At 40.9% G+C, this 27,832-nt stretch overlaps 1 protein-coding gene across 2 annotated transcripts; it reads left to right on the top strand.

Moving 5' to 3' along the window:
• Positions 1 to 1,950: 1,950 nt before the first annotated feature.
• MORC2 (MORC family CW-type zinc finger 2) lies at positions 1,951 to 27,304 on the top strand. Of its 2 annotated transcripts, XM_039332478.1 has the most exons (26): positions 1,951 to 2,412; positions 5,074 to 5,127; positions 5,239 to 5,273; positions 6,535 to 6,603; positions 12,474 to 12,564; positions 13,951 to 14,059; positions 14,158 to 14,317; positions 14,471 to 14,582; positions 14,753 to 14,878; positions 16,999 to 17,078; positions 17,330 to 17,412; positions 17,813 to 17,898; positions 17,995 to 18,135; positions 18,651 to 18,805; positions 18,933 to 19,061; positions 19,533 to 19,638; positions 20,547 to 20,676; positions 21,079 to 21,153; positions 21,866 to 22,267; positions 22,568 to 22,714; positions 22,946 to 23,000; positions 23,442 to 23,583; positions 24,507 to 24,755; positions 25,665 to 25,758; positions 26,197 to 26,385; positions 26,903 to 27,304. In XM_039332478.1, exons 1-26 carry the CDS (start codon positions 2,348 to 2,350, stop codon positions 26,969 to 26,971), a joined length of 3,153 nt encoding a protein of 1,050 aa, XP_039188412.1. In that variant the 5' UTR covers positions 1,951 to 2,347; the 3' UTR covers positions 26,972 to 27,304. The 2 variants fall into 2 exon arrangements, with proteins under 2 accessions (XP_039188412.1, XP_039188413.1); XM_039332479.1 differs by lacking the exon at positions 5,074 to 5,127.
• Positions 27,305 to 27,832: the final 528 nt, after the last annotated feature.

The raw sequence follows: 27,832 nt of genomic DNA, 5'->3' as shown, positions 1-27,832 counted from the left end.
ATACACATCAGAATCTTCCTAAAAGTGCTCACAATCATGACTATTCAGTAACTTGCAAATCTGTTCAACTCTAATGAGCAAATACGCATTTCCTACTTCTCCATACTTACTTCTGAGTCTACAGCTGCATGGCAGCATATTAAATTTCAATCTTTCTTATATCCAAAGTTTTAACGATGAATTCAATAAAGATATGAATAATCAATTTAGTGCTCTTTCTGGTGTTTTCTTCCAGATTCAATCACTTGAAACTCACCTTCTTCTTCTAAGTTATCAAAATTGTGTGATTTAAACATGGAACACAAACAACATGCACAAGTAGGACCATTTCTTCCATAATATAAAAACATAAAATTCCTGAAGGGCTTTATTAAAAAGATGACATCAGTTGTTGTGTTCTGGAAGGTTATTTCCCCCAGTTTAAGAATGAAGAAAAATGGAAAAATAAGAACCACAGATCCAAGGCCAACTGCCTTCATGTTTTTTGACGGCTAAAACCCAATTGACATTTTATCACCTATAAAGTAACAAAACACAATGTAATGGGGATCAGAAGAGGTCATGTAAATAAAAAAAAAAGGCTGTCACATGCAGTCATGAAAATAAAGAACTAATGAACAGTCAATCATTTTTTTTTTACTCCCCATCTTAATTGGTACCAATCGGTACCTGTGTTATACAGTGAAATTTTGCTTGAGTTGACCTTGAATGCATCAGACTGCAGCCAATGGATTCAATTTCCACTGTGACTTATCATTACGTCACAATCCCATAGCAATGTGCTAACAATCCAATGGTGTAACATTGGTATTAAAAATTTTCTAAATACAAATTTCCATAATGACATACCAAATTCTCCAATTTAGTGAGCATTCATTTACTACAATTCTTGCAATTCCCTGATTTTGTGAGCCAACAAACTCAGATGCCAAGAAATAACTGGCATTTTTTTTTAAAAAAAAATATTGGTCGTTATCATAATCTCCCATACACGCATATACAAAATACATACAACATTGTGCTACTATCAAAACCAGTTTGTTACAATGCAAAGATTTGCCGAAAGCTCAAAACAACCGCTATTCTCTGAAGAGCCATCACAACTACTGGCCTTTTTCTCACCCCAACTTTATTGCCCAGAAGAGAGAGGGGGGGAGAGGGAGGGAAAGCTCTCTGAGGCACTGACAGACAATAAACACACACACAAAAACACGATACATCAAAAACCAGGAGCATTTCAGTAAGATGGAGCATTTCAATGGTGGGATTCAGATATGTGAACAACCGGTTCTCTGTGTGGATGCTGCTTCTGGAGGTCCATTCTGGGCCTGGGCAATAAAAAAATAGCTACCGGTTCTGCCAAACTGGTGCGAACTGGCTGATTTGCACTGAAAAGAACCGCCGGTTAAGAATACATGAATTCCTGAAACAAATCACAGGAAAAAAATAAAAGGCTAGGAAGCTGGCAAGCGGGGGAGTGGTGCACCCGCATCGAAAGAACCCCACCGCCATCTTCCCTGAGAAAACACCGCGCTTTCTGAGGAAAATGGCTCCTTCTTCTTCTTCAGGAGATGAGGCAGGTGGAGGAGATCCGTTGGTGGGGGGAGGAGAGGAGAGAGATGCGCGTGCCCGCCTTGGCAAGAAAGGACGAGAAGCTGCAACTGCCACTCTCCCTTCAGCAGGCGGTGAGAAGGGGAAGAGGCGAGAGCGAGTTCCTCACGCGCGTGCGCTAGTTCTACCCTCCTACTCCCCTCCCCCGATTTAAACGGTCATCTGAGTCAGAAATAAAATGCGAGGGAGGGGAAAGAGAGGGTAAAGGCGCCACTCCCCCCTCGTCCGGCCGTTTCTCGCGAAGCAGGGCTACGCCCCTCGCCCGGCGGTGGCCCCATCGGTGCTGGACACGTGACCAGCTCTCGCCCAATCGCCGTCGAAGGGCGCTGTCAGAGTCTCCGCCCCTTTCTTCTCCTCGCCGCATTGTGCGAGGGGAAGGAGTATCGGTGCGGGTGTGAGGCTGGAGCGGATGAGGGCAGCGAGACGGGGGGACCCTAGGTGGTCATTTCCCTCTGCGTGAGGAGAAAGAGAGAAAAGGGGAACCGACGGCAGTAGAGAATTGAGGCAGGAGGGAGGTGGATTGGACAGCGCTGTCTTTGGAACTGAGGAGATAACGGCCGGAGAGTGGGGGAGGGGTCAACGGACGGGAGCACCGAGTTGGGCGAAGAATGTGGCTCTGGGCTGGGAGGAGCTGGGCTTGGGTTGGGCAGAGATAGTTTCTGAGAGGGGGAGGCAAGCACATCCTGCTTTTTCCCTCAGGGGAAAGGGCTTGGGGGAGAGGGGTGCCTGTGCCATCATGGCCTCCAACTACAGCAGCCTGCAACGTGCCCAGCTCACTTTCGAATATCTGCACACTAACTCGTGAGTAGGAAGGGAAGAAGGCTGTGGGTTACCAAATGTAGCATTAAGAGATTTCTTCTTCCTTGGATCTTGGTGATCACTACTGCGCTAATCCAAGAAAACAAAAACCATCTCATCGGGTAGAAGGTAATCCTCATGGGTGATCAGAAAATGCATGAAAAGCTGCTGGAATCTTTGACATGAATCAGCTAGCTGAAGTTGCTCTCCAGCTCAGGATTCACTGGATCCCTAGGAATTGTTTTGGACCTTTTAAAAGTGCTTTTGGCTCAAGGAACGGAAAAAAGGATTTGAAAAGATGATGCAATAATGAAGCAATATATGGAATTGAGAAACAAGGCTGATGCAATCTCTGAAGACGACGTAACAATAAGCTATACTGTCCAACAACAAAGTTTTGATAGCAAGAAAGTATGGACAATTCTGTAAAGATATTCAGTAAGCAAGCCTATGATCGTTGATCGATCAGGAAGCAGAGCTTTTAGATAACAGAAGTTTAATAATAAAGTTGGAAGGGATCTTGGAGGTCATCCAGTCCAACCCCCTGCTCAGGCAGGAAACCCTATACCATTTCAGACAAATGGCTGTCCAGTCTCTTCTTAAAAACTTCCAGTGTTGGAGCATTCACCACTTCTGGAGGCAGGTTGTTCCACTGGTTAATTGTTCTAACTGTCAGGAAGTTTCTCCTTAGTTCTAAGTTGGTAAGTATTTTCACTATATTGAAATGAGAAATGGATGACTAATTTAGTATCCTATGCTAAAGATGAAGTTAGAGAATTTGATCGAAGATTTTAATCCACAAGAACACGAATAATGAAGAGTGAAGAGACTGACTTGAAGAGAAATCTAACTGCTGGCAATTGAGATTGACTTGATTTATAAATGGCTGAAAGTTCTTGGTAATATTACACTGCAAAAAGCTACACTACTTCACAGCCGAATATTTACATCTTGTTTGTAGTTAGATTACTTGTATCAACAAGAAGATACACCAGCTTCTGAAGATATGTCAAGAAAGAACGCATTTAATAAGTGACAATAAATCAAGGTGTGACAAAAACTTCCCACAATTTGGTGATACAGAAACTACAGAATGTGGCATGAAATGGAATAATAATAAAATAGTTATAAAAAGAACAGCAAATATGATGTGCATTTGCGATACATATGAAAGAAGCATGAATTCTTTAGCTACAGTTTTGTGGGATTTCTTTTGCAAAAAAGAGAAATGGTTCTTAATAGTGCAGTAAAAAAATCTAAGCAAACAAGACAGTCCTGATGGGAAAGATGCAGAGATGATTATTGAATATGAAGTTTGTGACATCTTGCAATTTTATTCGTGAAAGAGCATCTCCTTGTTTCAGTGAAGATGTAATTGTGATAATAGGAATCTCTGGAATCCTTGATACATAGATTTGTCATTTTCCATGGCAAAAACTGCTAAAGATAAGGTTGGACTGAATTTTTAAAATTTTGGCTAAAGAAGAAAAATGACTTCCAACGTGAGAAGCTATGATAATGTGATATACGTCCATGGCCTTGTTCTCTGTAATAAGCAGGGATGTTCACATATGATCATGGAGCAACATAATGCAGTATGTTTTTCATTTAATTTTCATACAGTATCTCAAATTGTCACGCTTGAAATCTGGTAGAATTGGCATGTTAAAATCAGGACATGGTTTCCTTATTAGTTTATAGGATATTTGAAATGTTATGATTTTAGTATAATGTAGACATTGCTGAAATTGTACAGCTGATTAGTCTTGTGGAATGGTCCCTGAGCAGTTTAAAAGCTAACATTAAAAGTATTGATATTTAGAAACAGGAGAAACTGGATTAGTCTTCGACTTACAACCATTTTTTTAGTGACCATTCAAGGTTACAATGGCTCTGAGAAAAGTGACTTAGACCGTTATGCAGCAGCTCCATGGTCACATGATCAAAAATCAGCCGCCTGACAACTGGGTCATGTGATCACTTCTTGCAACCTTCTGACAAGCAAAATTGGGAAGCTAGATTCACTTAACAATCATGTTACTGAACAACTGCAGGGATTCATTTAACTGGCAAGAAAGGTCGTAAAGTGGGGAAAACTCACTTAACTATTTGCTTAGCAGTGGACATTTTGGGCTCAGTTGTGGCCGTATGTCAAGGACTGTGTACTATGTTTCAGTTGTCTTTGAGAATGAACTCTGAGATTATAGTTATAGTGAGGAAAGTAACAGTACAGTGTTTGACTTCAAACATTTATTTAAATTTAAACAAGATTACTCGGCTTTTTTTGCATTTCAGAATTTCCTACAAGATGATGAAATTAGGAAATCTGCTTTTATAGAAAAGAGATCTCTTAATGCTACATATATCAAGAACAATTTCAGATTGAATTATTAATAGTTTACACATTTGAATCATTTTGAAAAAGGTCTGTTTTCTTGATTTTTTAATTTTGCTTTTTATAATTGCTGAATTTTTACTCCTCCAATGACTTGTCTTCTTTTACAAAATATGCTGCCATCCTAGTTAACTTTAAGAATTTGTTCTGTTATGAGGGACAATTTTATGTAATTTTCTAGGCCATTTTAAGAACCTGTTACAAATTAGGTCAATAATATATATGTAGACAGCTTCCTAGATTTTTACCGATTCTGTTTGGCATTGCAGAACCACACATGAATTCTTGTTTGGGGCTCTCGCGGAGCTTGTAGATAATGCAAGGTAATGTTTATAAGACAATAACTTCCTAGGTTTTAATTTTGTTTTCTTGCATTATTCAGTGTGTGATAGCTCATCCTCTACTAAAACCAATTCCTTATTGCTGTTTTATAGAGATGCAAATGCCACAAGAATAGATATCTTTTCTGGTAAGTTAACTTTTTTCCTTATAACTTGCCAGATATTAATAGAACACAGAAGGTAGATTGGAAAGTGGAGTGGGTGGAACACAAAGAATATGTACATACTTAATGATAACTAGGAAAGTATTAAATGATCTTTCTGTTCACTGAATTTATTCCCAGGCCCTTTCATAAGCTTTAAAGCATTTGAACTCATTCATTTCATTAATTCTTGAAGCTGTTTTACCAATAAAATATGATATAATGTATGATAAATAGTAGCACAAAACTCACTTTAAAATGTCTTACCAACAGAAATTTTGGCTCAATTGTCATAAGTCGACTACCTGTAGTCATGCTGGCCACATGACCATGGAAATGTCTTTGGACAATGCTGGTTCTCTCAGCTAAGAAATGGAGATGAGTACTACCCCCTAGAGTGGGACATGACTGGACAGGGGAAACCTTTGCCTTTATGTGTTATTTAAACTGACTCCATGACCGAATGAGAAAGAACAGTAGATAATAACAGAAAATGTTTTTGTTCCAAAGTAATAAAGAATAAGATAATGTGCAGCTTTTGTGCTACAAGACTATTGCTCTGAACGATTACATTGTTATGTCTATAATTGATAAATTTATAAAATAAGACTTTGTGGCTTACAAAATCATATTTACAGAGTTGAAATTAACATCCTATGTAATAGTGTATCTACAGTTGTATTTATTCATCTCACTCATTCATATATTACTGTTCTGGCATGAGGATGACTTCCATGTGATCTTTATCAAAATGCTAATTGGTACACATATACCATAGGTGACGCAGCTGACATCATTATGTCCTTTCCCAACATTACATATCAAATAAACCTAAAAGCTGCTGGTAGTTATCTAATTCAAATTATTTAATTGAATTTAAGAGAGATTCTAATATTATTTTGTTCCATATATTTCTAAATTTTCATCTATTTCCCAGTGTGGCACTAGTTGGCTTTTATAGATCTGCTTACTACAGCAGATATTCCTTCAGTCTCATGCAATTATGATGAGAAGATCTCACCAGCTTGGAGCTGAGAAGAGATGAAGTTGCATAGTGCAACGCTAATGGATGATTTCCTGATCACGACCTCTGTCTCCAAACATGGAACTGCCTTTGGTCTTGCTTGAAAATACAGGATGAAATCAGAAACAAGTATAAGTACCGAATCCTGGCCATGGCAGTTTTTATTCCTAATATAAAAGAAGGATTGTAGACCCGTCACTCAAAAGTCTTCTGTTCTCATAGAGAATCGTGAAGACCTTCGAGGTGGATTCATGCTGTGCTTTTTGGACGATGGAGCTGGAATGGATCCAAGTAAGTAAAAAAAGAGAGAGAAAAAGAATATTTGAAATTGACAGATTACAGTAGATCAAATATGGATTATCCATTATGTTTTCCCAAAGTTTGTTAAAATATTTGTGAAGTCAGTAAAGGCAGAATGATAAAAATCTATTTTAAGATCTGTTGATTAGTATGCTCTGAAGGTCCATTTCAAAGGTGATTCAATTGAAATTTCAGGTATGGTGCCTTCAAAGCTATATGGTAATTTTATGAAAAATTGTAACCTGGTAATCATGTACATCTGCACACAAATCACGTATTTCAACTTTATTATTAGTGATAATTTGATATGAATTTGTGTATTCATAAAATAAATTTATTATTAAATAGTCTGAAGTTGAGTATTCCAGAAAATTTATAAGAAAATACTTATGTGACTTAAATTAGCAATATTTATGAGATAGGTTTCTCCAGATGCTTAGTTTCTTCCTGTGAATGATTTTAGGACGCATCACGTTTTAATGACAGTGTATCATGAGCTTGGACTCTTAGATTCTTCCAGGGGCAGCAGAAAACAGACAATAAGCTACAGAAAATGGTATTTTTATATTCATATTCTGACAAATGAAATCAGTTTGCCACAGTGGAGGTCGTCATGCAACATCTAGAAGCCATAACATTTTCACAACCAAAAATATGGATCAGATATGTAGGCAATATCTTCACCATAATAAAAAACGACCAATTAGGGAACACCCACAGAACCATCAATAACATTTTTAAAGGAATCCAGTTTACTAGAGAAGAAGAAAACAACAACTCGGTACCCTTCCTAGACAACCTGATCAGCAGAGACCCCAATGGCAACCTGGAAATGCAAGTGTACAGAAAAACCACTAATCAGATGCTCCATTAGCAAAGCAACAACCCAACCCCTCACAAGAGAAACTACGTAAAGACTTTATTTAGATGAGCCCAAATGCATTGCAGCAACCCGGAATAGTAGAAAAAGGAAATGGAGCACCTATACAACCTATTCCAACAAAATGGATATCCATGCAACTTTATCAAAAAGTCCCTGATCACTAAGCCCAATACAGCACAAACCCTAAAAAGAATTATACTGCTATACATCGAGAATATCTCAGAAACCACCAACAGACTACTACAACCACATGGAATCAGCATAGCACACAAGCCGACTAAAGCCCTTCAAAATATCCTAAGCAAACCAAAAGATCCAGCAACCCTAGAAGAAAAAACAGGAGTCATCTACGACAGAGGTTCCTAACCCCTGGTCTGTGGACCAGCACTGGGCCGTGCCATGTCAGAAACAGCCGTGCAAACAAACAAAGCCCCATCCATGGGATATAGGCAGCACACGAAACCACACTCCTACGGTCCGTGGAAAAACTTCTCCCCACAGAACCAGTCCCTGATGCCTAAAAGATTGGGGGCCTCTGATCTACAACATACATTGTAAGAACTGCAACAACCACTATGTAGGACAAATAGGCAGAAGACTGGCAGAACACATCCATGAATACCAACTAGCAGTTAGAAGTTTCAATTGAGAAAAGGTCACAGTCCTAGACCAAGCCAAGTCCAAAAACACCTGGGAATTTCTAGAAGCCTGGCACTCCAACAAATTAGCCATCAATAGACACACAGACATTAACAACATCTATATGCAAAAGAGACAATCAGCCAGCCCAAAAAGGAACAAAAAGATCCAAGCACCTCTCCACCAGCATCAACACCCAGATCATCATAGATTAAGATTAAAATCAGACCAATAATCAAGTAAACAATAACCCAATTATTGCCAAAGAGCCAATAATAAACAGCCCAACCAAAGAATTTCTAAGATCACCCCACTAACACTGACAGGGCAAGCCACCAGACTATAAACCGACAGCAAACAACACTCCTTACTAGCACTGATGATATTAACCTAGTTTAGGTAATGAAACATCTGCAAGAAAACAAGCTCAGAGGGCACTAAGGACCTCTCAAAGGATGAACTATCTCAGTTGGAGACAATATTTGACTGATGTTATCTCTACTTGGAAATTAAACATAATCAACGCTGAGTAGTGGCTGGATGGGAGAACTCCAGGGAAGTCCAGGGATGTTGCGTGGACTGGAAAACCAAAATAGCATCCTGGAAGAAAGCAATGATGATTCACTTTCACAATTGTCTCAAGGAAACTAGATAGACATATTTGTGTAATCATCAGGAGTCACACTTGACTTGAAGGATAATTTTGCCATAAAGTGTTAATTCTCAATATACTGGGAGTTCACATAAGGTCTTTTTTCAAGGAGTTTACCAATTTAATACAAAAGTATGCTGAACGCAAATCAGTCCAAGCCATATATGAAGCTTATGTGTTCAAAACACAATGCTTATCTTTCAAATGAGGCAATATTATGCCTGGAGAGCAAGAGACTTTTGTTCAAGCTTCAGCTATCCATGTTGAACTTCCTTTAATCATTTAAAAGAAATTACAACTGAAGGAAAAAAGCTGCTGTGAGACTGGAAGGAATGAATTGCAAAAGCTAGGGAGGGATTTACAAACACCAAGCACCAGCCTGAAAGAAAAAGTAGGCAAACTATGTTTGTGACCTGAGAACAGTAGTGCTGGGAGAGAGAAAACCTGCCATTTTTTAATAATCTGTTATAGTTTAAGAGAAGCTGATTTAAAGCAAATGCCCTTCTTTGCCTTGATTTTGGTGAACGAGAGTGGTTATCTTCAAAGTGAAAACCAGATTTCAGGAATTATACAAAAAATAAGCTCATTCTTATCATTTACCTATTCATTCACTTATGTTTACATATTTTTTTAAAACAATTTTATTGTTTAAAATTGTAAGGGATCATGGTTGTATGATGGAAGCTTCCACATGCTCATGTATTATTTTAGAAGGCGTAATACTCAAAGTTTGGTGACCTCTCAAGAAATGCTGAGGAGCTACACCACTTCGACAACTTCATGCTGGCCCTAGGCAGAGGTTCAGGGAAACCCTGGGCAACGGAAGGCAATGATCTGACTGAAATGGATCAGGCAAGAGAAGAGGTCCGTTGCAGCCTATATCCAAGAATTCCAGAGCCCAGCCAGTTGACTAGATGGCCCAGGCAATACTATTTGAAGACTTCCGAGACGGATTAAACCATGAGATCTACATCTCCTACATGACAATGAGGAGCACCTAGAACCCTCTGCCAGTGGTACAAGTTGGAAGATGAGGTGATTGACTTTGCAACGTTTCACGAATGCACTGGCTGGGAGCAACAAAATCCTTACACCCCAGAGAGGAAGGATTCACTCTGGATGGGAAAGGGGAGGCAACCCTAGGCTTCACAATATGGAATGTTTCCAATATGGCAAAGATGGCCAACAAGCCATTGTCCTTCCCAGTGCCAAACATCAGTTGCCACCTGTGAGGCTCCCAAGAAAACTAAAGTGACATTTAAATGCTGAGCGGGATCTCTAAGAGGGGTTGAGATCGTAGAGTTCACCCCATTGATCAGCGATGGTAAGGGAACTCCGATCAAATTCCCAAAGCTGGATCAAGACAACAGCAGCGGAAAAGAAGACGACCCTATGGTAAGTGACCCTCTAATCGCAGTGATAATCTGCATAGAACTAACAGTGACTTCCTCAAGTGCAGGAACTTGTTCATAGACTGAAACTGAAATGTATTAAAAATTCTCCGGCAAAACCCAGAGCACGAAGCCCCAAAGCAAGTGAAACTAAGTAACCACGTGCCTCTTATTAAGAAAGTGAAAGGGGAAAGCCTTTCTTCAACCCAAGAGTGGAAAGAAGCAATTAGTGCCATACTTACTAAATACCGGGATTTAGAAGAAGACTTCTAAATGGGAGGTGAATGGAAGGCTGACATGCTTCCCCTCCCAATCGACCACAGACTTTGTGATCAAGATCTTACCCAGGGCCAAACTACCGAAGTCTAGACTTGATGACACCAAGGGAGTTGGAAGAGCTCAGAGCTTTTATTGACAAGAACTTGGCCAGGGGTTTCATCCAGCCAGCAAAATCGCACGTTGTCGCCCCAGTGTTGTTTCGGGAGAAAAAGGATGGCTCTGTGACTGCATTAATTACTGCTGCCTCAATGGGGTTTGTGTGGAGAATGTGTAGTCCTTGCCAGTGATGAAAGACATGTCAGTCTACTAGAGTCATTTGGCAAAAGGAAAACTGTTTGCCAAATATTCAACATGACTTTTAAACTGTCAAAGCCCTTTTTGTATTATTTAAGATAATCTTTGCTGGCTTCTTCACTCAGGGTTTTTAAACTTTGCCTGTCCTGGGTACTGATTTGTTCACCTGAGTGCCTTGAATCTGCCTACTATGTTTGCCTGATCCACCTACCTTGTTATCTTGGATTTTTCGTACATAGTTTCATATCACAAGTGCCCAAAGAGTGGAAAATACAGTTACAATTGACTATCTTGTAAAAGCTGTACACATGATTACTGTTGACAGTCCTAATCCTTGGAAAAGGCAAACTTTTACTACACCTGATTTTTTTTACTTTCTACCTGGCTCGTGGCATTGTGAATTGATGAGCATTTCATTATTGATATTGGCTGAAACTTGTTTTCTTGAAACATGTTCTTTGATACCATCTTTTCTTTGTATCAGAACTTTGAGGCTATATAAGGAAGTCTTCACTTACCAGCCACAATTGGGATCAGCAACTCTGTCACTAAACTACATGGTCATAAAGAGAAACATCATGTGATCAATTTATGATGTAATTTTCAGCTGCAATTGTTAAGTGAATCACCACAGCTGTTATAATGCGTTGGCTACAGCTTGCAATTTCCTTCTAGCTTCCCCATTGACTTTGTCAAAAACTGGCAAACATTACAAATAGCAATCATGAGGTTGTAGGATCACAGGACCATTGTACATGTGCACCAGTTGCCAAGCATCTAAACTGCAATCATGTGACTGTGGAAGTGCTACGATAGCCACAACTTAAGAGGACTGTGGGTCATAAATCTGCTATTTTCAGTTTCTTCATAACTTTGAAGGTTTGCTAAACAAGCAGTCAGTAACTGGGGGCTATCTGTAAAATAATTCAGTGAGCAGGAAATAACGAGAAGACTGTTACAGAAGGCATTCCATGGATTGAAATAATTGTGGATTTTGAAAATATTAAACTATCTTTCGTCATATTAGTGTTATGTAATTCTTGTTTCATAGAACCTACTATGATGAAAGATAGTTTAATATTTTCAAAATCCACAATCTCTTTAATTCTGTATGTGTTATGTGGCTGATCACAGCTGAATAAAGGAAATGGATTTTAATTGTATCTACAGTTTGTTCATCTGTCAGGCAGCCATACAGCCTTTCATTTTTAAAAATTACATCATTGCAAGATTAAGAAATTGAGTAAAGTGCAACAGCAGCTTTAAGCAAATGCTTCCATTTTTTGTGACAAAATTATTTGCTTCTGAACCATAACATCTAATTTATTGATAGAGCTAACCTGAATGAAATTATTTGGAAAGCACAGAGTAAATGGATGAAAAGAGATGCTATTATCTAGAAAATTGTTTGGTGGATTTCCCAGTACTGAAAACAACATTTTTTTGCAACTACATCCACTTTACCGTATACTATAATTGCCTAGCAATTATATCTTTGTTATTATTGAAGATCAGCTTGGAGCTTATTGTCATCAGAAGACAAGAAACTTCCCAAGTGACTTTGTGAATCTGTTCTACCTTTTAACATACCTCCTTCTGAATAGAGATTATGAACATTGGAGCATACTTGGAAGAATTCTTTATCTGAAGCTTTAGGGAGGGAGCTAGTAATATATGTATTCTTGAGGTTTTTTTCTTCCTCATTTTGTTGTATTACTTTCAGATGATGCTGCAAGTGTGATTCAGTTTGGTAAATCTGCTAAACGGTCACCAGAATCCACACAGATTGGACAATATGGAAATGGCTTAAAATCGTAGGTATTATGGAGTCCAGTCTCCATACTGGAGTCCAGTCTCCATACTTTTTGTTTCATTGAAATGCTAAAAAGAAAAAGAAAAATTTACTTACTGGAAGGATGAGTTTTTCATGATGTTGCTTGCTTCCCTGGTTACTGGCTTCTGTCACATCTCTTATTTTACCTTACCTTATGAAGTAAATGAAAAGAAGAGACTGGACAGTCACTTGTCTGAAATGGTATAGGTGGGCTGGACTAGAAGACCTCCAAAGTCCCTTCCAGCTCTATTCCTATTCTATTCCTATTCCTATTCTATTCTATTCGGTAAACCAGCATTATAGTATTACTACATTTTCTTCAAACTTGTATGAGAAGAAAACATCCTGCAAGTACCCTTTAGGACTTGTAGATAATAATCACTTGATAATATGTTCATTTGGATTTCTTCAATACCAAGAATTAATCCAGATCATTTCCTAAATCCTTCAGTGGGGAAGTCAGAACAGCAATCTCTTTCAGTATCAACCCACTGGAAGAGAACTCATCTCTCAGTTTTAGGAATTGCCTTAGGAGAATCTGTTGCAAGATCTTAAAAATTAATATCCTAACTCTTTTATCACCAATTATCCACTTTCATAATCGTGTAATTTGTGTATTGAGAGTTCTGAATCTGATTGGACATGAATCCAGAAAATTTAATTCCAGCCAGGATGACTGAAATTATTCAGCAACCACCTGTTTCAGTGTGTAAACTAAGAATACTAGAAGTGGAATAAAAATGATTCCTTCTGGAACTGCCCAAAAGTTCAGCTCACACAGCTGATCCATTATTTTTAATGCATTAATAAAGACAATTCATAACCATCAATCTCTTCAACCAAGTTTAGCACAATGAATCTTGGTTATATAACTTTGCCACTTCCTAGAATGTAATTGATTCCTTTAAGAAGCTGAAGGAGATTACCTACTACTCCTTCTGGATTCTTTTGAATGCCTAATCAAAAGCATTTTGTCAAGAGTGAAAATTAGCGGCTACGTGCCTCACTGTTTTCACAAGCTTTTTTCTTAATATGTTATTACTTAATAACATAGACTGTTGGTAAGTCTTCCAAACTACATTGTCCCAAAGCACAATGGAAAGAGTATCTGCATCCAGAGATCTTCAGTTAAATTGAAAGACCTGATGTCTTTATAATCTGTGCTCGGATTCCAAATAGATTTCCTTCTTTTGAAGAAACTGCATTTTTCTGAATGTTTCGTTTAGCCATCTCCAGAGGCAACAGGATTTTCAGTTAATTAAACAAAGTAAGCTTGTTCCCCGCCTTGTGATTTTCAGTATATCCTGGAAGGATTGGTTTTGAGTACCACTCAGTATATATTCCATAAACTGAAATCTTTCTGCAGAGGATCCATGCGGATTGGCAAGGATTTCATCCTCTTTACGAAGAAGGAAAACTCTATGACGTGTCTCTTCTTGTCTCGCACGTTTCATGAAGAGGAAGGCATTAATGAGGTTTGCAAGTATTTGCCTTAACGAAATAGAGAACGCACCATTTTTAGAAGACCATCAAAATAGAATTATTCTAAAGCTTCTTTTTTTTTTAATTGCAGGTGATTGTTCCACTGCCTGCCTGGAATGCCCACAGTAGGGAGCCTTTGACAGACAACATGGAAAAATTTTCTGTTGAGACTGAATTGATTTACAAGTATTCTCCTTTTAAATCAGAGCAAGAAGTGATGCAACAGTTTGACAAGATTTTTGGAGAGAAAGGTAGTATATTCTGCATACCTTATGGATAGTATTCTTTGAAATCCAAGTTTTCAACGTAGCATATTTTCCTGAGAGACCCAGTCCGTGTGGCTATCTATTCAAAGGAAGAATGCTCGTACGAGAGACTTACTAACACTGTGTCTGTTACTTCAGGGACCTTGGTGATTGTCTTCAACCTCAAATTGATGGATAATGGTGAACCTGAGCTAGATGTGATCTCTGACCCCCGAGATATCCAGATGGCTGAAACTCCACCAGAGGGAACGTACGTTTGATAGAATCAGCAATCTGAACTCCAATTTTATTTGTTTTTAATCAAGGATAATATAATTTGCATGCTGTTAATCACTCAGTCTGCCGGTGATGAATTTAGTATGATAAGAGAACATTTTTAAGTTTATGTGCTATGATCTATAAGCCTATGTTCTGTTTCAGGAAGCCAGAACGCCGTTCTTTCCGTGCATACGCTGCCGTGCTCTACATTGATCCCAGAATGCGTATTTTCATCCACGGCCACAAAGTGCAAACTAAACGCCTCTCCTGCTGCTTATTCAAGCCTAGGTATGACGCATAGCCAAGTTCTTTTATAGCCAGCCATTTTTGTCTTGAGCAGATATCAAAGCAAACTCAAGTTGCTATCATTTTTCAGATGAATGTCCAGTTGGTTTTGCCAATTTTTCAGACCTCATCTTGGCTCCCCTCATCACAACATATTTCTAATTTAGCTTGTATTAATCCTCTAATTCTTTCATCGTTGTGAGTTAATTGCAGTTATTTTTCCAAAACATTTCCATCTCATGATATAACATAACCATCTCTGTTTTCTTATTGTATCATTTCTTCTCTTCGTATTCCTTTTAATGTTACTGACAGTTATGCAGTTTGTATTACACTGTTTCAGATAGTGTTTCCATTTTAGGTCTCTACAGTCTGACTTTTACATACATAATAACAATGCTTTCAAACTTTGCAGTCATTTTCTATTTGCATGACTCAACTTCAAGACTACAGCATTTTGTTTGCAAGGCTGAAGGGCACATGGATTGGCAGTCTCTTAAATGAAGCACTCGTGGTCAGGAATGACTGGATTAGGGCTAGCTATTTCTGGAGAAAGTAAATTTCCTGTTTGCTTAAGAGGAGCCTGTACAAATGAAAACTGATACCCTCAATACCTTTTTGCAAAAAAGTTGGACACATGTTCTCGAATCAAAGGAATGCTTGCAATGAAGTAGTCTGCTATGTGTAATTTCAACTACTCAGCTCCTCTATGAAAATTCTGAGATAAATTGCTTAGCAAATAGATGACGGACAATGACAAGGGTGCATCACAAGGAAGATATCATTGAAAATGATGAATTGATGTGGAATTTCTGTTGCCAACTTGTTTAATTCTCCCAGCAACATTAAGAGTGCAAAGATTATCCTGCTAGATCTAAGAGAAGATGGTCCCAAGATACTCTGAAGCCAAGCCGTGTGGAGCTGTCTTTTATCCATGATAGTTGAAACTTTTAAGATAAGAAGAAAGTATTAAAACTTAAATTTTATTATGGCTACCCACTCCAAAAATGAAACGTGAGAACCTAGTAGAAAAGAAATTATAACAGCAAAATAAATGACGGGCTCGACAAACATACTGCAAGCCTGGGAACAAATCCAAATCTGAGGAAAATATAGTACAGTAGCTGACATAAACAAATGATTAGCCATTTCCTACTCAAACGAGTTCAATTGCTCTTAATAATTCATTGTCTAATGTGGTGGTATATATACCACCACACAAAAGCGGGCAATCTTACATGTTGTTTCAAGATTAACATCAGAAAATAAGAATTACTTGTACTGCTGGCCATTAAATCCTGTTTTACTAGCCAGGAGTGAGGGCAATTGGAGCATTTCCACCATCTTTTGCATGCTTCCCAACCAGCTTCCAACAAGCAGAGTTAATGGAGAATGTGGACGTAAAATAGCATGTTATAATCGCATGATGCCTTACTTAACAACTATGGTGATTTATTTAACTGAATGAGAACTGATATAACCTTGTGGTCACGAGATTTTCTGCTTATGTTTGTGGCACTTAACAATGGAGTTGCAAGGCAGAGTGCAGTTCAACCAAAAGGGCAGAGATGTAGTCACGCAATGTTACGCTTTACGATCATATCACTTAGTGACCGAAATTCTGGTCCCAATTACTATCGTGATTTATGGATTACTTTTGCATTTTTAATCTCTTAATGAAGTTTCCGTTTGCTGGGGATAGTAAAATATAGGTAGGTGTTAAATTATTTGATTCCAGGTTCAGAATCCACATGTGTGCTGTCATGATGAGGGAACTTGATTATATATGACAAAATGACCACAGAACTGTTAGAATCATAATTTTCGGTTCTTTAAGATTTGTCTTACTCGTCTGAGGTGCAGTTAAGGCCTCATTCCAGTCAACTTTGATTAAGTTCTTGTAGCATTCTTAACAGCAACATGGAAATGGTTTCCTGTTGCTTTTTCCAGATTAATTTTTTTTCAAGGATTTTGAGATTAGCAAATAACGATTTTGTCTAGCTGGGTGTACATTTTAAGAAATTGGACGACTACTTTATTTTATATATCCAGAAGAAATGCTAGCCTTATTAATACATTCTCTCTCTTTTTCCTCTTTTCCCTCTTCTTGCAACTTCTTGTAGGATGTACAAGTATACATCCAAGCGCTTCAAGACTCGAGCGGAACAAGAAGTGAAGAAGGCAGAGCATGTGGCTCGGATTGGTGAGTCCCCAAAAAGGAAGGGATGGGAATCCATTGCGGCGTGAGCGGCGTCATTAAACCAAGTGTGCCTGTTTTGCACACACATTCCGCATGCAAACGGCATTGTATTCCCACAGCCTTCTGAAAGCTGCACTGATTTTCTGAAGGCAGTGCAACTTTTGGAAGTTTCCTACACGTTCTGGGAAGCAACTGGTTATAAGTTCAAGGTGATCTGTGTACATTTTTTTTCAAAATTAATTTCTCCTTTACAGTGGAAGACAAGGCACGAGAAGCAGAAAGCAAAGCCCGGGCTTTGGAGCTGCGGCTGGGAGGGGACCTGACCAGGGAGTCCAGGGTAAATACACTTTATTTGACTGCCAATGTGAAATTTATCCCAGAAGAGATTCAGAGAAATATCCTTGAACTGCTGGCTGTGCTTGGTAGTTTGGGAAGGCAAAGGTTAAAGGATAAAGGTTCATGATCCAAATTGCTGGAATATCTATTCTGATGAGCCATAATAATATAAGTGTACATACGTGCACATGTATAACTGTGGTATAATTGCCTCCTTTACTATTTGAAAAAAAAATGTTGCATGCCTAAAGCAGGAAGAGAGCCCTTAACATTCTGAAACTTCAGGAGAAGTCATTTAGCTTGCATAAGACACAGTTTATTTCCACAAAATTGTGCACACTTAAACTCTTGTTGGTTCCAGATGTGTTCTAAGTTGAAGTTTTATTTATATATATCTGTAGGTTATGCTGCGCCAGGCTCAAGACATAGCAATAACTATGCGCAGAGAGGCAGATGTTAAAAAGAAGATCAGGGAGGCAAAACAACGGTGAGTGATATGATGCTTTCATGTTTCTTGCTTTTTTCTCTTTCATATAAGTGGTCCATCAAAGAAGTGAAAATATCTTCATTTCCTGCTTTGCAGAGCACTAAAAGAGCCAAAAGAACTGAACTTCATTTTTGGTGTGAACATAGAGCAACGCCATCTGGACGGCATGTTTGTTTACAATTGCAGCCGGTTGATTAAGATGTATGAGAAGGTGGGCCCACAGCTGGAAGGCGGCATGTGAGTTCCCATGGAGACCTTCCCATACCTTTATAACAGAAGACCACTTTTTAGACGAAGTGGGACCATCTCTTTTTATTTCTGTGTAATACAGGACAGAGAGATGCTCTTTGTAAAAAAAAAAAAAATCCTTTTTCCAGTCCCATTCTAATCAGTGCTTAGAAGTTTGGGTAGACTTTTGGAACTAGCAGGAAAATACATCGCCTTGCAGTTGCTATGCTCAGCTACAGCATGCCAATTCACTTCAAGCTTCTTTGGATTTTAAATGCAAATGGGTGATATTAGCTGAAGAACTCAGTAAGCCAATATTGGCTTTATGTGTCACTTGTAAATTGTAACAGAAAAGTCGTAAAATGGAGCAAAACTCTTAACAACTGTCTTTCTTAGCAATGGAAGTTTTTGGCTCAATTGTGGTCGTAAGTGGAGGACCACCTATAATTCAGGTCCAGCTACTCTCTGACATTAGGCTGTTGGATGGGTGCCACCAAAGGTGACCCCCTGTTTCTTCTCCCTAGGGCATGTGGTGGAGTGGTTGGGGTAGTGGATGTCCCCTATCTTGTCTTGGAGCCGACACACAACAAGCAGGATTTTGCAGATGCAAAAGAATATCGGCACTTATTGAAAGCCATGGGAGAACACTTGGCTCAATATTGGAAGGATATTGAGATTGGTAAGACGTTACGGGGAGAATCGGGGGGCAGGAAAGGAGGAAGAATAAAGGGAAAGAAACCCTATGGACACAGATAACATTTGTTCATTTGTAAAAGGCTTTTTTTTTTTAAATTAAAAAAAAACAGCTCAGAAAGGCATTAGCAAGTTTTGGGATGATTTTGGCTACCTCTCTGCAAACTGGAACCAGCCCCCATCGAACGAATTGCGTTACAAACGGCGGAGAGCCATGGAGATCCCGACTACTATTCAATGTGGTAAGTGGTGAATTGAGATTTCCTCTATTCTGGGGTCCGAAAGCAGCTCCGTTGAGCCAAAGCCAGCGGTCACACCCAAATAGCAAAAATAGCAGTAGAAATAGCACTTAAACTTGGATACCGCTTCACAGCGCTTTTTCAGCCCCCTCTAAGCGGTTTACAGAGTCGGCCTGTTGCCCCCCCCCAAACAATCTGGGTCCTCATTTTACTGATCTCGGAAGGATGCAAAGCTGAATCGGCCTTGAGCCAGTCAGGATCAAACTCCTGGCAGGGAGCCTTGGTATTATGTCCCCTTTGCACAACAGTAGTGGATAAGTGCACGAAAGAACAGTCCGTGTCCACCAGGCTAAAGTCGTATAAGACCCTTGGCAATAAGTTCTCAGTACCTTAGTGGAGAGATCTGTGCACAGGTGTCTCACATTCAGCAGACTTTTCAGCATGCTGATTGTACGTTATGTCCTCGTATGACAGATGTGTGTTTGAAATGGCGGACACTCCCGTTCCAGCTCAGCTCTGTGGAGCAAGAATACCCAGATACCTGGATATGTGCCATGAACCCAGATCCTGAACAAGATAGGTGGGTGAGAATCAGAAAGCACTTTAAATCATAAATTGCCTTTACAACAATGCACCAGGTAAGTCACTTGAGTAATGCTTCTTATCCTCCTATGAAACAGAATCCAGACAGAGAATAAAACTCAGAAAGAACAACAAAAAAAAAAATAGCAAGTCAAAGAGTTTAAGAAATAAAGGAAGAGAAGAAATTAGCTCAATCTTACAGCTATGCCATACCATACACCGTGGAAGCGCTACATCTCCATAAACATTTTAACAAGTTGTACAATTCATCTAGTAGCTGTGGTTCTTTGAAGAGTTTTTTTGTGTGGGGGTTGCCTTTAAATCATTTGTATTGATTCCTGGTGATTGCCTGGTTAGGGTTAATTGTGCTAATCCCTGATGCTCAGAACAACATGAGTCCAGCCAAATGATGATTATACCTTGGAGTACTTCGTGTGTATTCTACGTATAGTACATTGGGGTAATAATTAGGATGCTGGTTTGCACTACTATCTCTGCCTGCCCAAGGAACTCTGAGACAGAAGGAAGGAATCTTGAGAATAGTTACAGAGTGCAAGCACAGATCCTGATGCAAATCCATGGATTATAATAATAGAGGCATGGTATTCAACCTGTGTTCCCCGGAAGCCCAGGTTTAAGATTTAGCTTTTGTTTCTGTTGTATTAAATGCATTACTGTAAAATTAATACAGGAAGCCCATTAATGGGATCTAGGCTGATTTTCCACATTGAGAAGGGTTACTTGGCTATCTGGGATAAGAGAATCTGATTCAGATAAGCGGTGTGCCCTGTTTATTCAAAGCTGGTGTGAATCTTCATCTCAGCATTAGTAGTAGAGCCTAAACCCACGTGATGCTTTTCGTTCACATTGCTGAGCTTTCTTTTGCTTTTTTCCTTCCTCTGACAGGTGTGAAGCTCCTGAGCAGAAGCAGAAGGTTCCCCTGAGCCTCTTGAGAAAAGAGAAAACGCAGGAAGATAAGGAGAAAGAACTGCAAGATAAAATTCGCCAGCAGCAGGACAAACTGGAAGCCTTGCAGGTCAGTCTGCACGCGGGACTGTAGCCTTCGTCAGTCTGGCCTCCCATCATGTCAGGGGCTTCATTCTGCCAAATCACTTGCAGATGTTCTCTGTCCAGAGCCCAAAGTCATCCATACAGCCACACTGCTACAACTGCTACTACAAACCTTTTCATTCTACGCTAATTAAGAAACATATGCACGTATATAAAAGAGTACTTTAGAGAACCACTTTGGTCTAGTGCAGGGGTCTTCCAACTTGGCCCTTGATAGACTTGTGGACTTCAACTCCCAGAATTCCTCAGCCAGGTGGTGGTTGTGGAGAAAAAAAAAAGAGAGGAGGAAGGAGTATTCTATATTTCTGCAGCCCTGAAAGGCGGGTAAAAAAATAAACGAATGCTTCGTTCCAATTGTTCTGTCCAGAAAACTACCCCAGTGCGTTCTCATGCTGATCTGAAGAAGCTGCCTCTGGAGGTCACCACACAGCCTATGCTAGAGGTAAGTGCCCTTCAGCCGCTGCTATTTCTGGAATTGTTCTCTTCTGGTGCACCAGAAGTCATCCATTGAAATGGCAATTGGGACCATAATTTTCATCGCTAAGTAATTGGGTTATATAATGCAAGGTCACTTCTTCGTGGCTTACTGAGAGCGGTTCCAGTTGCCGTTGTAAGCCCAGAACCCTGCAGGAAGAGGCAGGATTCCCAGGCAAAGAGCATGAGGGATACCACAAATAGTGCTGCAGTGTGCAGAGGAGTACATAGTTACTGCAGGGATAAAGATGCCCAGGGCAGGTACTATGAAGCACAGGTGGGCTGCTAAGAGCTACAGCCATTATGGAGGGCGGGCAGGCCTTAGATGGGCACCACAGAGTGTGGGTGGAGGCAGTGGCTACAGACTAGGTAGTAGAGATCTTGTACTCCCTATTGGGGGGAAAAATGGCAGGAGTGACTTGGGGCCTTCTCTACCGGCTTCCCCATTGATTTTGCCTGTGGGAAGCCAGCAGGGAAGGTTGCAAATGGCGACCACAGGACTCCTCAACTGTTATAAGTACAAAGCAGTTGCCAAATACCTGAATCAAATGGCCCTGGAACAGGTTACAACGGCCGGAACGCTTGAGGACCAGTTGCAAGGACCACACATTCACCTCAGTCTTAACCTTGGATAGTCACTAAAATTGAGGGCGACCTGTCTTTTCTTCATGTCCTAACAGAACGTGGACCTGTTCAGCAAACCCCAGCGGCCACGATCTCCTCCACTGCCCGATGTGATTAAGAACGCTGCCGCACGTCGGCCTCCCGTTCCTCCGTCTCTTTCCAGGCCCCTCAACTCTCAGAAGAAAGGCCCCCCTCCCCGACCAGCCATCAGCTGCTCCAGGCCACAGAACATGGCACACCAGGAAGAATCCAACCTTTCCAGGTTACAGCACCACTTGGAAGCTTCTCGGAAATGCCCCCCATCCACCTTTGTGATGCCTCTCTCCAGATCTGTGTCGATTGGAAAGATGGCCTCCGGGCCTGTTCAGAATGCCAGGAGCCAACATAGACCCCCCAGCCCCAAACCCTTAAAGGTGCTGCTTCCACCAAAGAGACCTGCCTTAATCAAGCCTGCCCAGGTGAAAATCTTTTTTAAAAAAAATAAAAATGCGAGGGTCGGGGGGTGTGGGTGGGATTGTTGCTTCCTTTGTACCATGAATGCCCACTGCCTCTGTTTACAGAACATTCCAGCACGCTCGCCAAAACTATTCTGATTAATTTTTAAAAGAAATAATGATCCAAAATGCATCCAGAAAGTCCACTCCACTGTCCTGCCGTTCTTAATCTTACCGAATTACACCTAAACCCAGCGGCGGTTTGGAAGTAGAAAAAGAAATGTTGACCATTAAGATACGTGAGGCAGTCTCTCATCTCCGCAGGCTTCCGGTTCCCGGAAGAGAACCATCAGCACAGTGGAGGATGACGAGGAGGAGGAGGAGGAGGCTGGACTGAGAAAAGAAAAGAGGAAGCCAGCCAAACCTGTGACAGTGAAGGAGGAGAAAGACTCGAGCGAGGTGGTCGTTGAAGTAAGTCAGCCGGCCTGGTTGGAAGTAGGACTAGAACCCTCTGATAGAAATTGGTGTGATTGTCCCACCTCTCCGTAGATACCAGGTGGAGATCCGTTGCAGGAGTGCCCAGCATCCAGTCGTCAAGAAACTATACTTTTGTTTTGGGTGGCATTCTGAAGTTTTGGTCCATAAAGTACAAGATGAAGGTTACTGATTTTCGGATATATTTGGCTTCTCTCTGCTTTTCAGCTGACGGACAGCGCGGGAGAAGAGGAATTAGCAGAAATGAGAAGAGCACAGAAAGGTACTTTGGCTTGGTCTCTTGCACCTGCAGTGTTTTTTAAAGAGAGGTCAATCACCCATAGATTATATCTACCACAGGAAAACTCTTCTTCACCTCTGTCTGCTAACAGAGTCACTAAGTGAGGGGCGGGGGAGCCTGTGGTTTTCCAGATGCTGCTGAATTTTAGTTCCTAGCATCCCTTCCTTATCCTTGGCAGCCCAGCGAGCTTTGCCCTGCGAATTCAATTATCCAATCTCAGTCTCGTAGACAACGCACTGAAGGAAGTGCCCTGATACTGGTAGCAGTTCTGCATTTAAAAAAAAAAAAAGATTGTATGTTTTGAACTTCCACCTTGCAGTTATTGAATGCAAAGAACACAGAGAGCGCCAGAATCCTGCCAGTTTGTCAGCCAGGGCTTTTTTGCTGGCCTTTGATCCGCTTCTCCCTCTCTGCTTCTCTCAGATAAAGGGCAGCACGTGGAGGTGCGAGTGAACAAGGAGTGGTTCACGGGCCGAATTACAGCCGTTGAGGCGGGCAAGCAGATGGTTCGTTGGAAGGTGAAATTTGATTACGTCCCAACCGATGTTACCCCAAGGGATCGATGGTAATTTTGAACGTACAGATTCTGGAGCAATAGGGGAGGGACCTTAGGGGGCTGAGGCGATGGAGGTTTTGCGCGATGGTCAGGCTGCTGTGAAGGAAGCCTTGAAGCCACTTGCTGGAAGCAGGTCAGATGGCCCTGGGCTTCCTTTGCTCTTCCTTGCTCACAATGTCAGGTCTTTGTTGGCTCATGTCGCATCTAGGCTGTGCGGTGTTTCAGGTTCAATTTGGACAGCGTAGCCTTCTTCTGGACTTAAGAGGCTATCTGTGCAAATCAAGAGAAATATTTCTCAAGGACAAGATCCAGAATTATTCACCACCACCACCATCCTCAGTCTGATTGGAGTATCCCATAATCCCCCACATAGTTACCATTTAAGCTGGGGTAGGCAACCTTGGCTCTTTTGTGACTCGTGGACTTCAACTCCCAGAATTCCTGAGCCAGCATGGGGGAACTATGGCCCCCTCATGACTTGTGGACTTCAACTCCCAGAATTCCTGAGCCAGCATGGGGGAACTATGGCCCCCTCATGACTTGTGGACTTCAACTCCCAGAATTCCTGAGCCAGCATGGCTCAGCTTGGAAACCTCTCCCTTTCCCCTCAGCATGGCTGGGTCAGGAATTCTGGGAGCTGAAGTCCACGAGTCATAAAAGAGCCAAGGTTGCCTACCCCTGATTTAAACCAATCTCAGAACCGCTTTCAGACTGACCTATGGAATAACGCTTCGCATTAAAAAGCACCACATCATCATAGGAGCAAAAATTCACTCCAATGACTTCTGGCAACATTAGGGCCTAAAAGTCTTTCACTTGACACAATATTGGCCTTAAAAAGTTGTGTTTAGTATTTGAATCATTTTAGCTCTTTGTCAGAAAAAAAAGAGACTTGAGAATGGCAAATGACTTGTGCCCGTTGCTTCGTTCAGGGTAGAGAGAGGCAGCGAGGATGTTCGGCTGATGAGACCCCCATCTCCAGAACAGCAGAGTCCAGGTATGCAGCAGCAGCAGCAGGAGGAGGAGGAGCAGCAGCAGCAACAAGAAGACCAGCAAGAAGAGCAGCTGCAGCTGAATATTCCTTCTGAGCCCTCTACCTCTGAGGGTGGCCAAACACAGCCGGATACCACCAGAGCCAGCAACAGCCAAGAGAACGCGGACGTGTTAGCCCGGTCCCTACGGTGAGTGTTCAGTGTTGTGAAGTCATTTCTGGCGGTAGTCATGATCTGGCATGTCCATCTTCTCATTTTGTGTTTCTGAATAAATAATAGACAGCCTTTCAGATTTCATGAGTGGAACAGAGGTCGGTGGGGGCGTATCCCCGTTTAGTCTTGCCATTGTTTAGATCGGTCAACTTCTTCGACTTACTTCTTCGTGTAATGTATTCTGCTCCTGGGGAAGAGCAAGACACTAAACACACTCGTAAAGGAGAATATTTGTGGCTCAGGGTTGACATGATCACAAACAATGCCCCAGTCAAGATAACTGCCAAAGAAGCCCACCAACCTCTTAAGAATCTCTTAAGACCACCCCTGCCAACACTGATAGGGCAAGCTGCTAGAATATAAACCCACAGCAAAGCCTACTCTTCACTAGCCCTGATGATGTTACCTAGTTTGGGTCATGAAACGTCTGCAGGAAAACAAGCCATCTCCGAGAGCACCAAGGACCCCTCGATAAACTCTGAATGCGTATTTTCATTAATTGACTGATTATGTGCCATCGAGTTGGTGTCAACTCAGCAATCACCTAAACGGACCCTCTCTCAAAGATAGCTTTTCCCCATCTTGGCCCTTAAGGTCTTCCAGCAGCACATCCTTCGTCCCTGATTGAATCTATGTACTTTGCTGTGTTGTCCTCTTTCCATCTTTCCCAGCATTAAAGTTTTCTCAACAAAGCTGGGCTTCCGCTTAATATGTATAGAAACGTCTTTAATAAAAAGGAGCTAAATATTCATGTTTGAATTCTATTCCCAGTACCATTTTCTATGCTTTTTTTTTGTGTGTGTGTGTGTGTGTATGTGTTGTTAACTGCAAATGACATTATATACTTCTGCTATGCACTTGCCTGTCTTCTCTTTGCTTCAATAGGAATTGCTTGCGTTATTTCTTGCCCCCCAGTTTCCCCATTTCCAAGAAGGATTTGACTTCCATGAGCTCGCAAGAGTTGGCGGCATTCCCTTTGGTGAGTGTTCAGCTGATAAATTCACGCACTACAACCAAATTACCTCCCCAGATATACTCAGAGTTCTTTTTAATGAGATGTAGAATTTTGGAATTGGAAGTTTGGTGTCGCCTCCATGGCCCTCTCCTTTAATATTTGTGAAATGTACTTCTAAAACAGGTGCAAAATAGCAAAAAAAAAAACAACAACAAAAGAATCCCTGCATTAAAATTCATTTGTTATTTATAGAATGTAATTAAATTATACGCTTCTCTGTCCCCAAAATTCCACATAAATCTCCACCTGTTATTCAACATTACGCAATAATAATCAGGGCTGGCTTGATTGGAAGTCCAATAATTAGTGTCTTTCTCTTCTTGCTTGGAGCAAATCGAAGTCCTTTTGCCTTGTTTCTTTATAACCTTGGGATGTTTTCCTCCATGTCTTCCCTTTCCACAGAAAGAGTACTTTAAACAATACGAGGTGGGTCTGCAGAACTTGTGCAACTCCTATCAGACCCGTGCAAATGGTCAGATCCAAGCCTGCGAGGAGAAAGTTCACCTCTTAGAGCAGAAGGTCAGAGAGACAAATGAGAAGCTTCAGAAACTGAGGACAAATATTGTTGCTCTTCTCCAGAAGGTACAAGAAGTAAGTGTGGCCTCACTTAACAACCTGGATGTTTTTGAGCTCTTTCTCAGGATGTGCAAAACCAACCAGTCCCAGAGCTCTCAAATCAAATCTTTATTACCGTCAAAGACCAGCAGAGGTTTTGCACATGGATCAGCTGCTTTGAATCACCTTTCCTTCGAGATGAATCTAGAACAGCCAGTAATCAGGAGTTACAAGAATTAATAGTCTTAAACATTGGAAATGAGCAACTTCTGTTACAAATATCAGCTTAGATCAGGGATCTTCAAACGTGGCCCTTTGATGACTTGTGGACTTCAACTCCCAGAATTCCTCAGCCAGGCACGCGTGCCTGGCTGAGGAATTCTGGCAGTTGAAGTCCACAAGTCATCAAAGGGCCACGTTTGAAGACCCCTGGCTTAGATTCTCAGAATTCTACCAAATTCTTTATTGTGTTTTTGTAATTACTAAGAGTCACTCCTTTTGTTCGTAAGAGGTACATTATATGGACTAAAGTTTTTTTTCTGCTGTTTTTTAGGATATTGATTTCAATTCAGACGATGAACTGGATGCTTACATTGAGGACCTCATCACCAGAGGAGATTGACAGGCCCAGCTCCAGTCCAGCGAAAACATGAAATCAGACAGCAATGCGGTTGCTATGTCCATTGGGTCTCCCAAATGGGGGTAGAACAAGCAGCGCAGACTGATGGGCAGAGCTGAAGCCATGGTTTTAGAGACTTGTGTTCCTTGTAGAGTTTGTCAGTGTTGAACATGTTCGTATTTTCTCTTTTATATAATGAAATTAGCATCTGTACTGTTAAGGTTTCTAGCCTTTTGTTTATAAATATTTGTTTAAAAAAAAAAGAAAAAAAAAGACAAACCTAACCCCCCACCCCCACCACCCCGAAAAATATAATTGTTCATGGAGCAAGCTTTATTTGTAGTACGGATAGATTCATTCTTGAATTTTGATAAAAGTTAACTCTAAGAAACACTCTTCCATTTGAAAGGATGTGCTGGAGCTGGTAAGAGAAGCCCACTGGGGCAGTTTGTTGCTGGGGCCTCTCTTGTGAGGAGGAGAAAATTAACATAAAGCAGACGGGCTCCGAAGGTGTAACAAAATTGTTCATATAATTGGAGAAAAGCATTTTTCTGACAGCAGGAGGTATTGTCGCATCAGAGCACCACTTTGTGGCTCGCCTCCTACTTTGCATTTACTCCATTTGGAAGTCTTCATAAATTTGGCCACTGACACATCACCCCCCCTTTCGCACTTTTCATCTGGAGCTGACACGTGTTTTTCATCTTAAGAAGCTGGGGATCAACTTGCTGGATATAAAAAAAAACCTGGAAGCTAAAATTGTTTGCTATTGCTTCTCTAGTCTCTGGACTGAAGGGGAAGCAGAGAAGTGAACTCATCCCCCGAAGCTTTTCTTTTGCTTCCTTCCATCCCATCGTTCAGCCA

The sequence above is a fragment of the Crotalus tigris genome, unplaced genomic scaffold (genome assembly GCF_016545835.1).
Source record: "Crotalus tigris isolate CLP2741 ecotype Arizona unplaced genomic scaffold, ASM1654583v1 scf7180000024461.5605484, whole genome shotgun sequence".
In the NCBI taxonomy this organism is placed as follows: Eukaryota; Metazoa; Chordata; class Lepidosauria; order Squamata; family Viperidae; genus Crotalus; species Crotalus tigris.
The sequence above is the reverse complement of the archived record's forward strand: the minus strand, read 5'-3'. Positions and strand labels throughout refer to the sequence as shown.

What these genes read in the sequence shown, in the direction of transcription:
- MORC2 (XM_039332478.1), top strand. Translation starts at nt 2,348, where the DNA reads ATGGCCTCCAACTACAGCAGCCTGCAACGTGCCCAGCTCACTTTCGAA. An exon ending in AAGAATAGATATCTTTTCTG is followed by an intron (nt 5,274 to 6,534) that starts GTAAGTTAACTT and finishes CTGTTCTCATAG; the next exon opens with AGAATCGTGAAGACCTTCGA. An exon ending in ACCTGACCAGGGAGTCCAGG is followed by an intron (nt 17,413 to 17,812) that starts GTAAATACACTT and finishes ATATATCTGTAG; the next exon opens with GTTATGCTGCGCCAGGCTCA.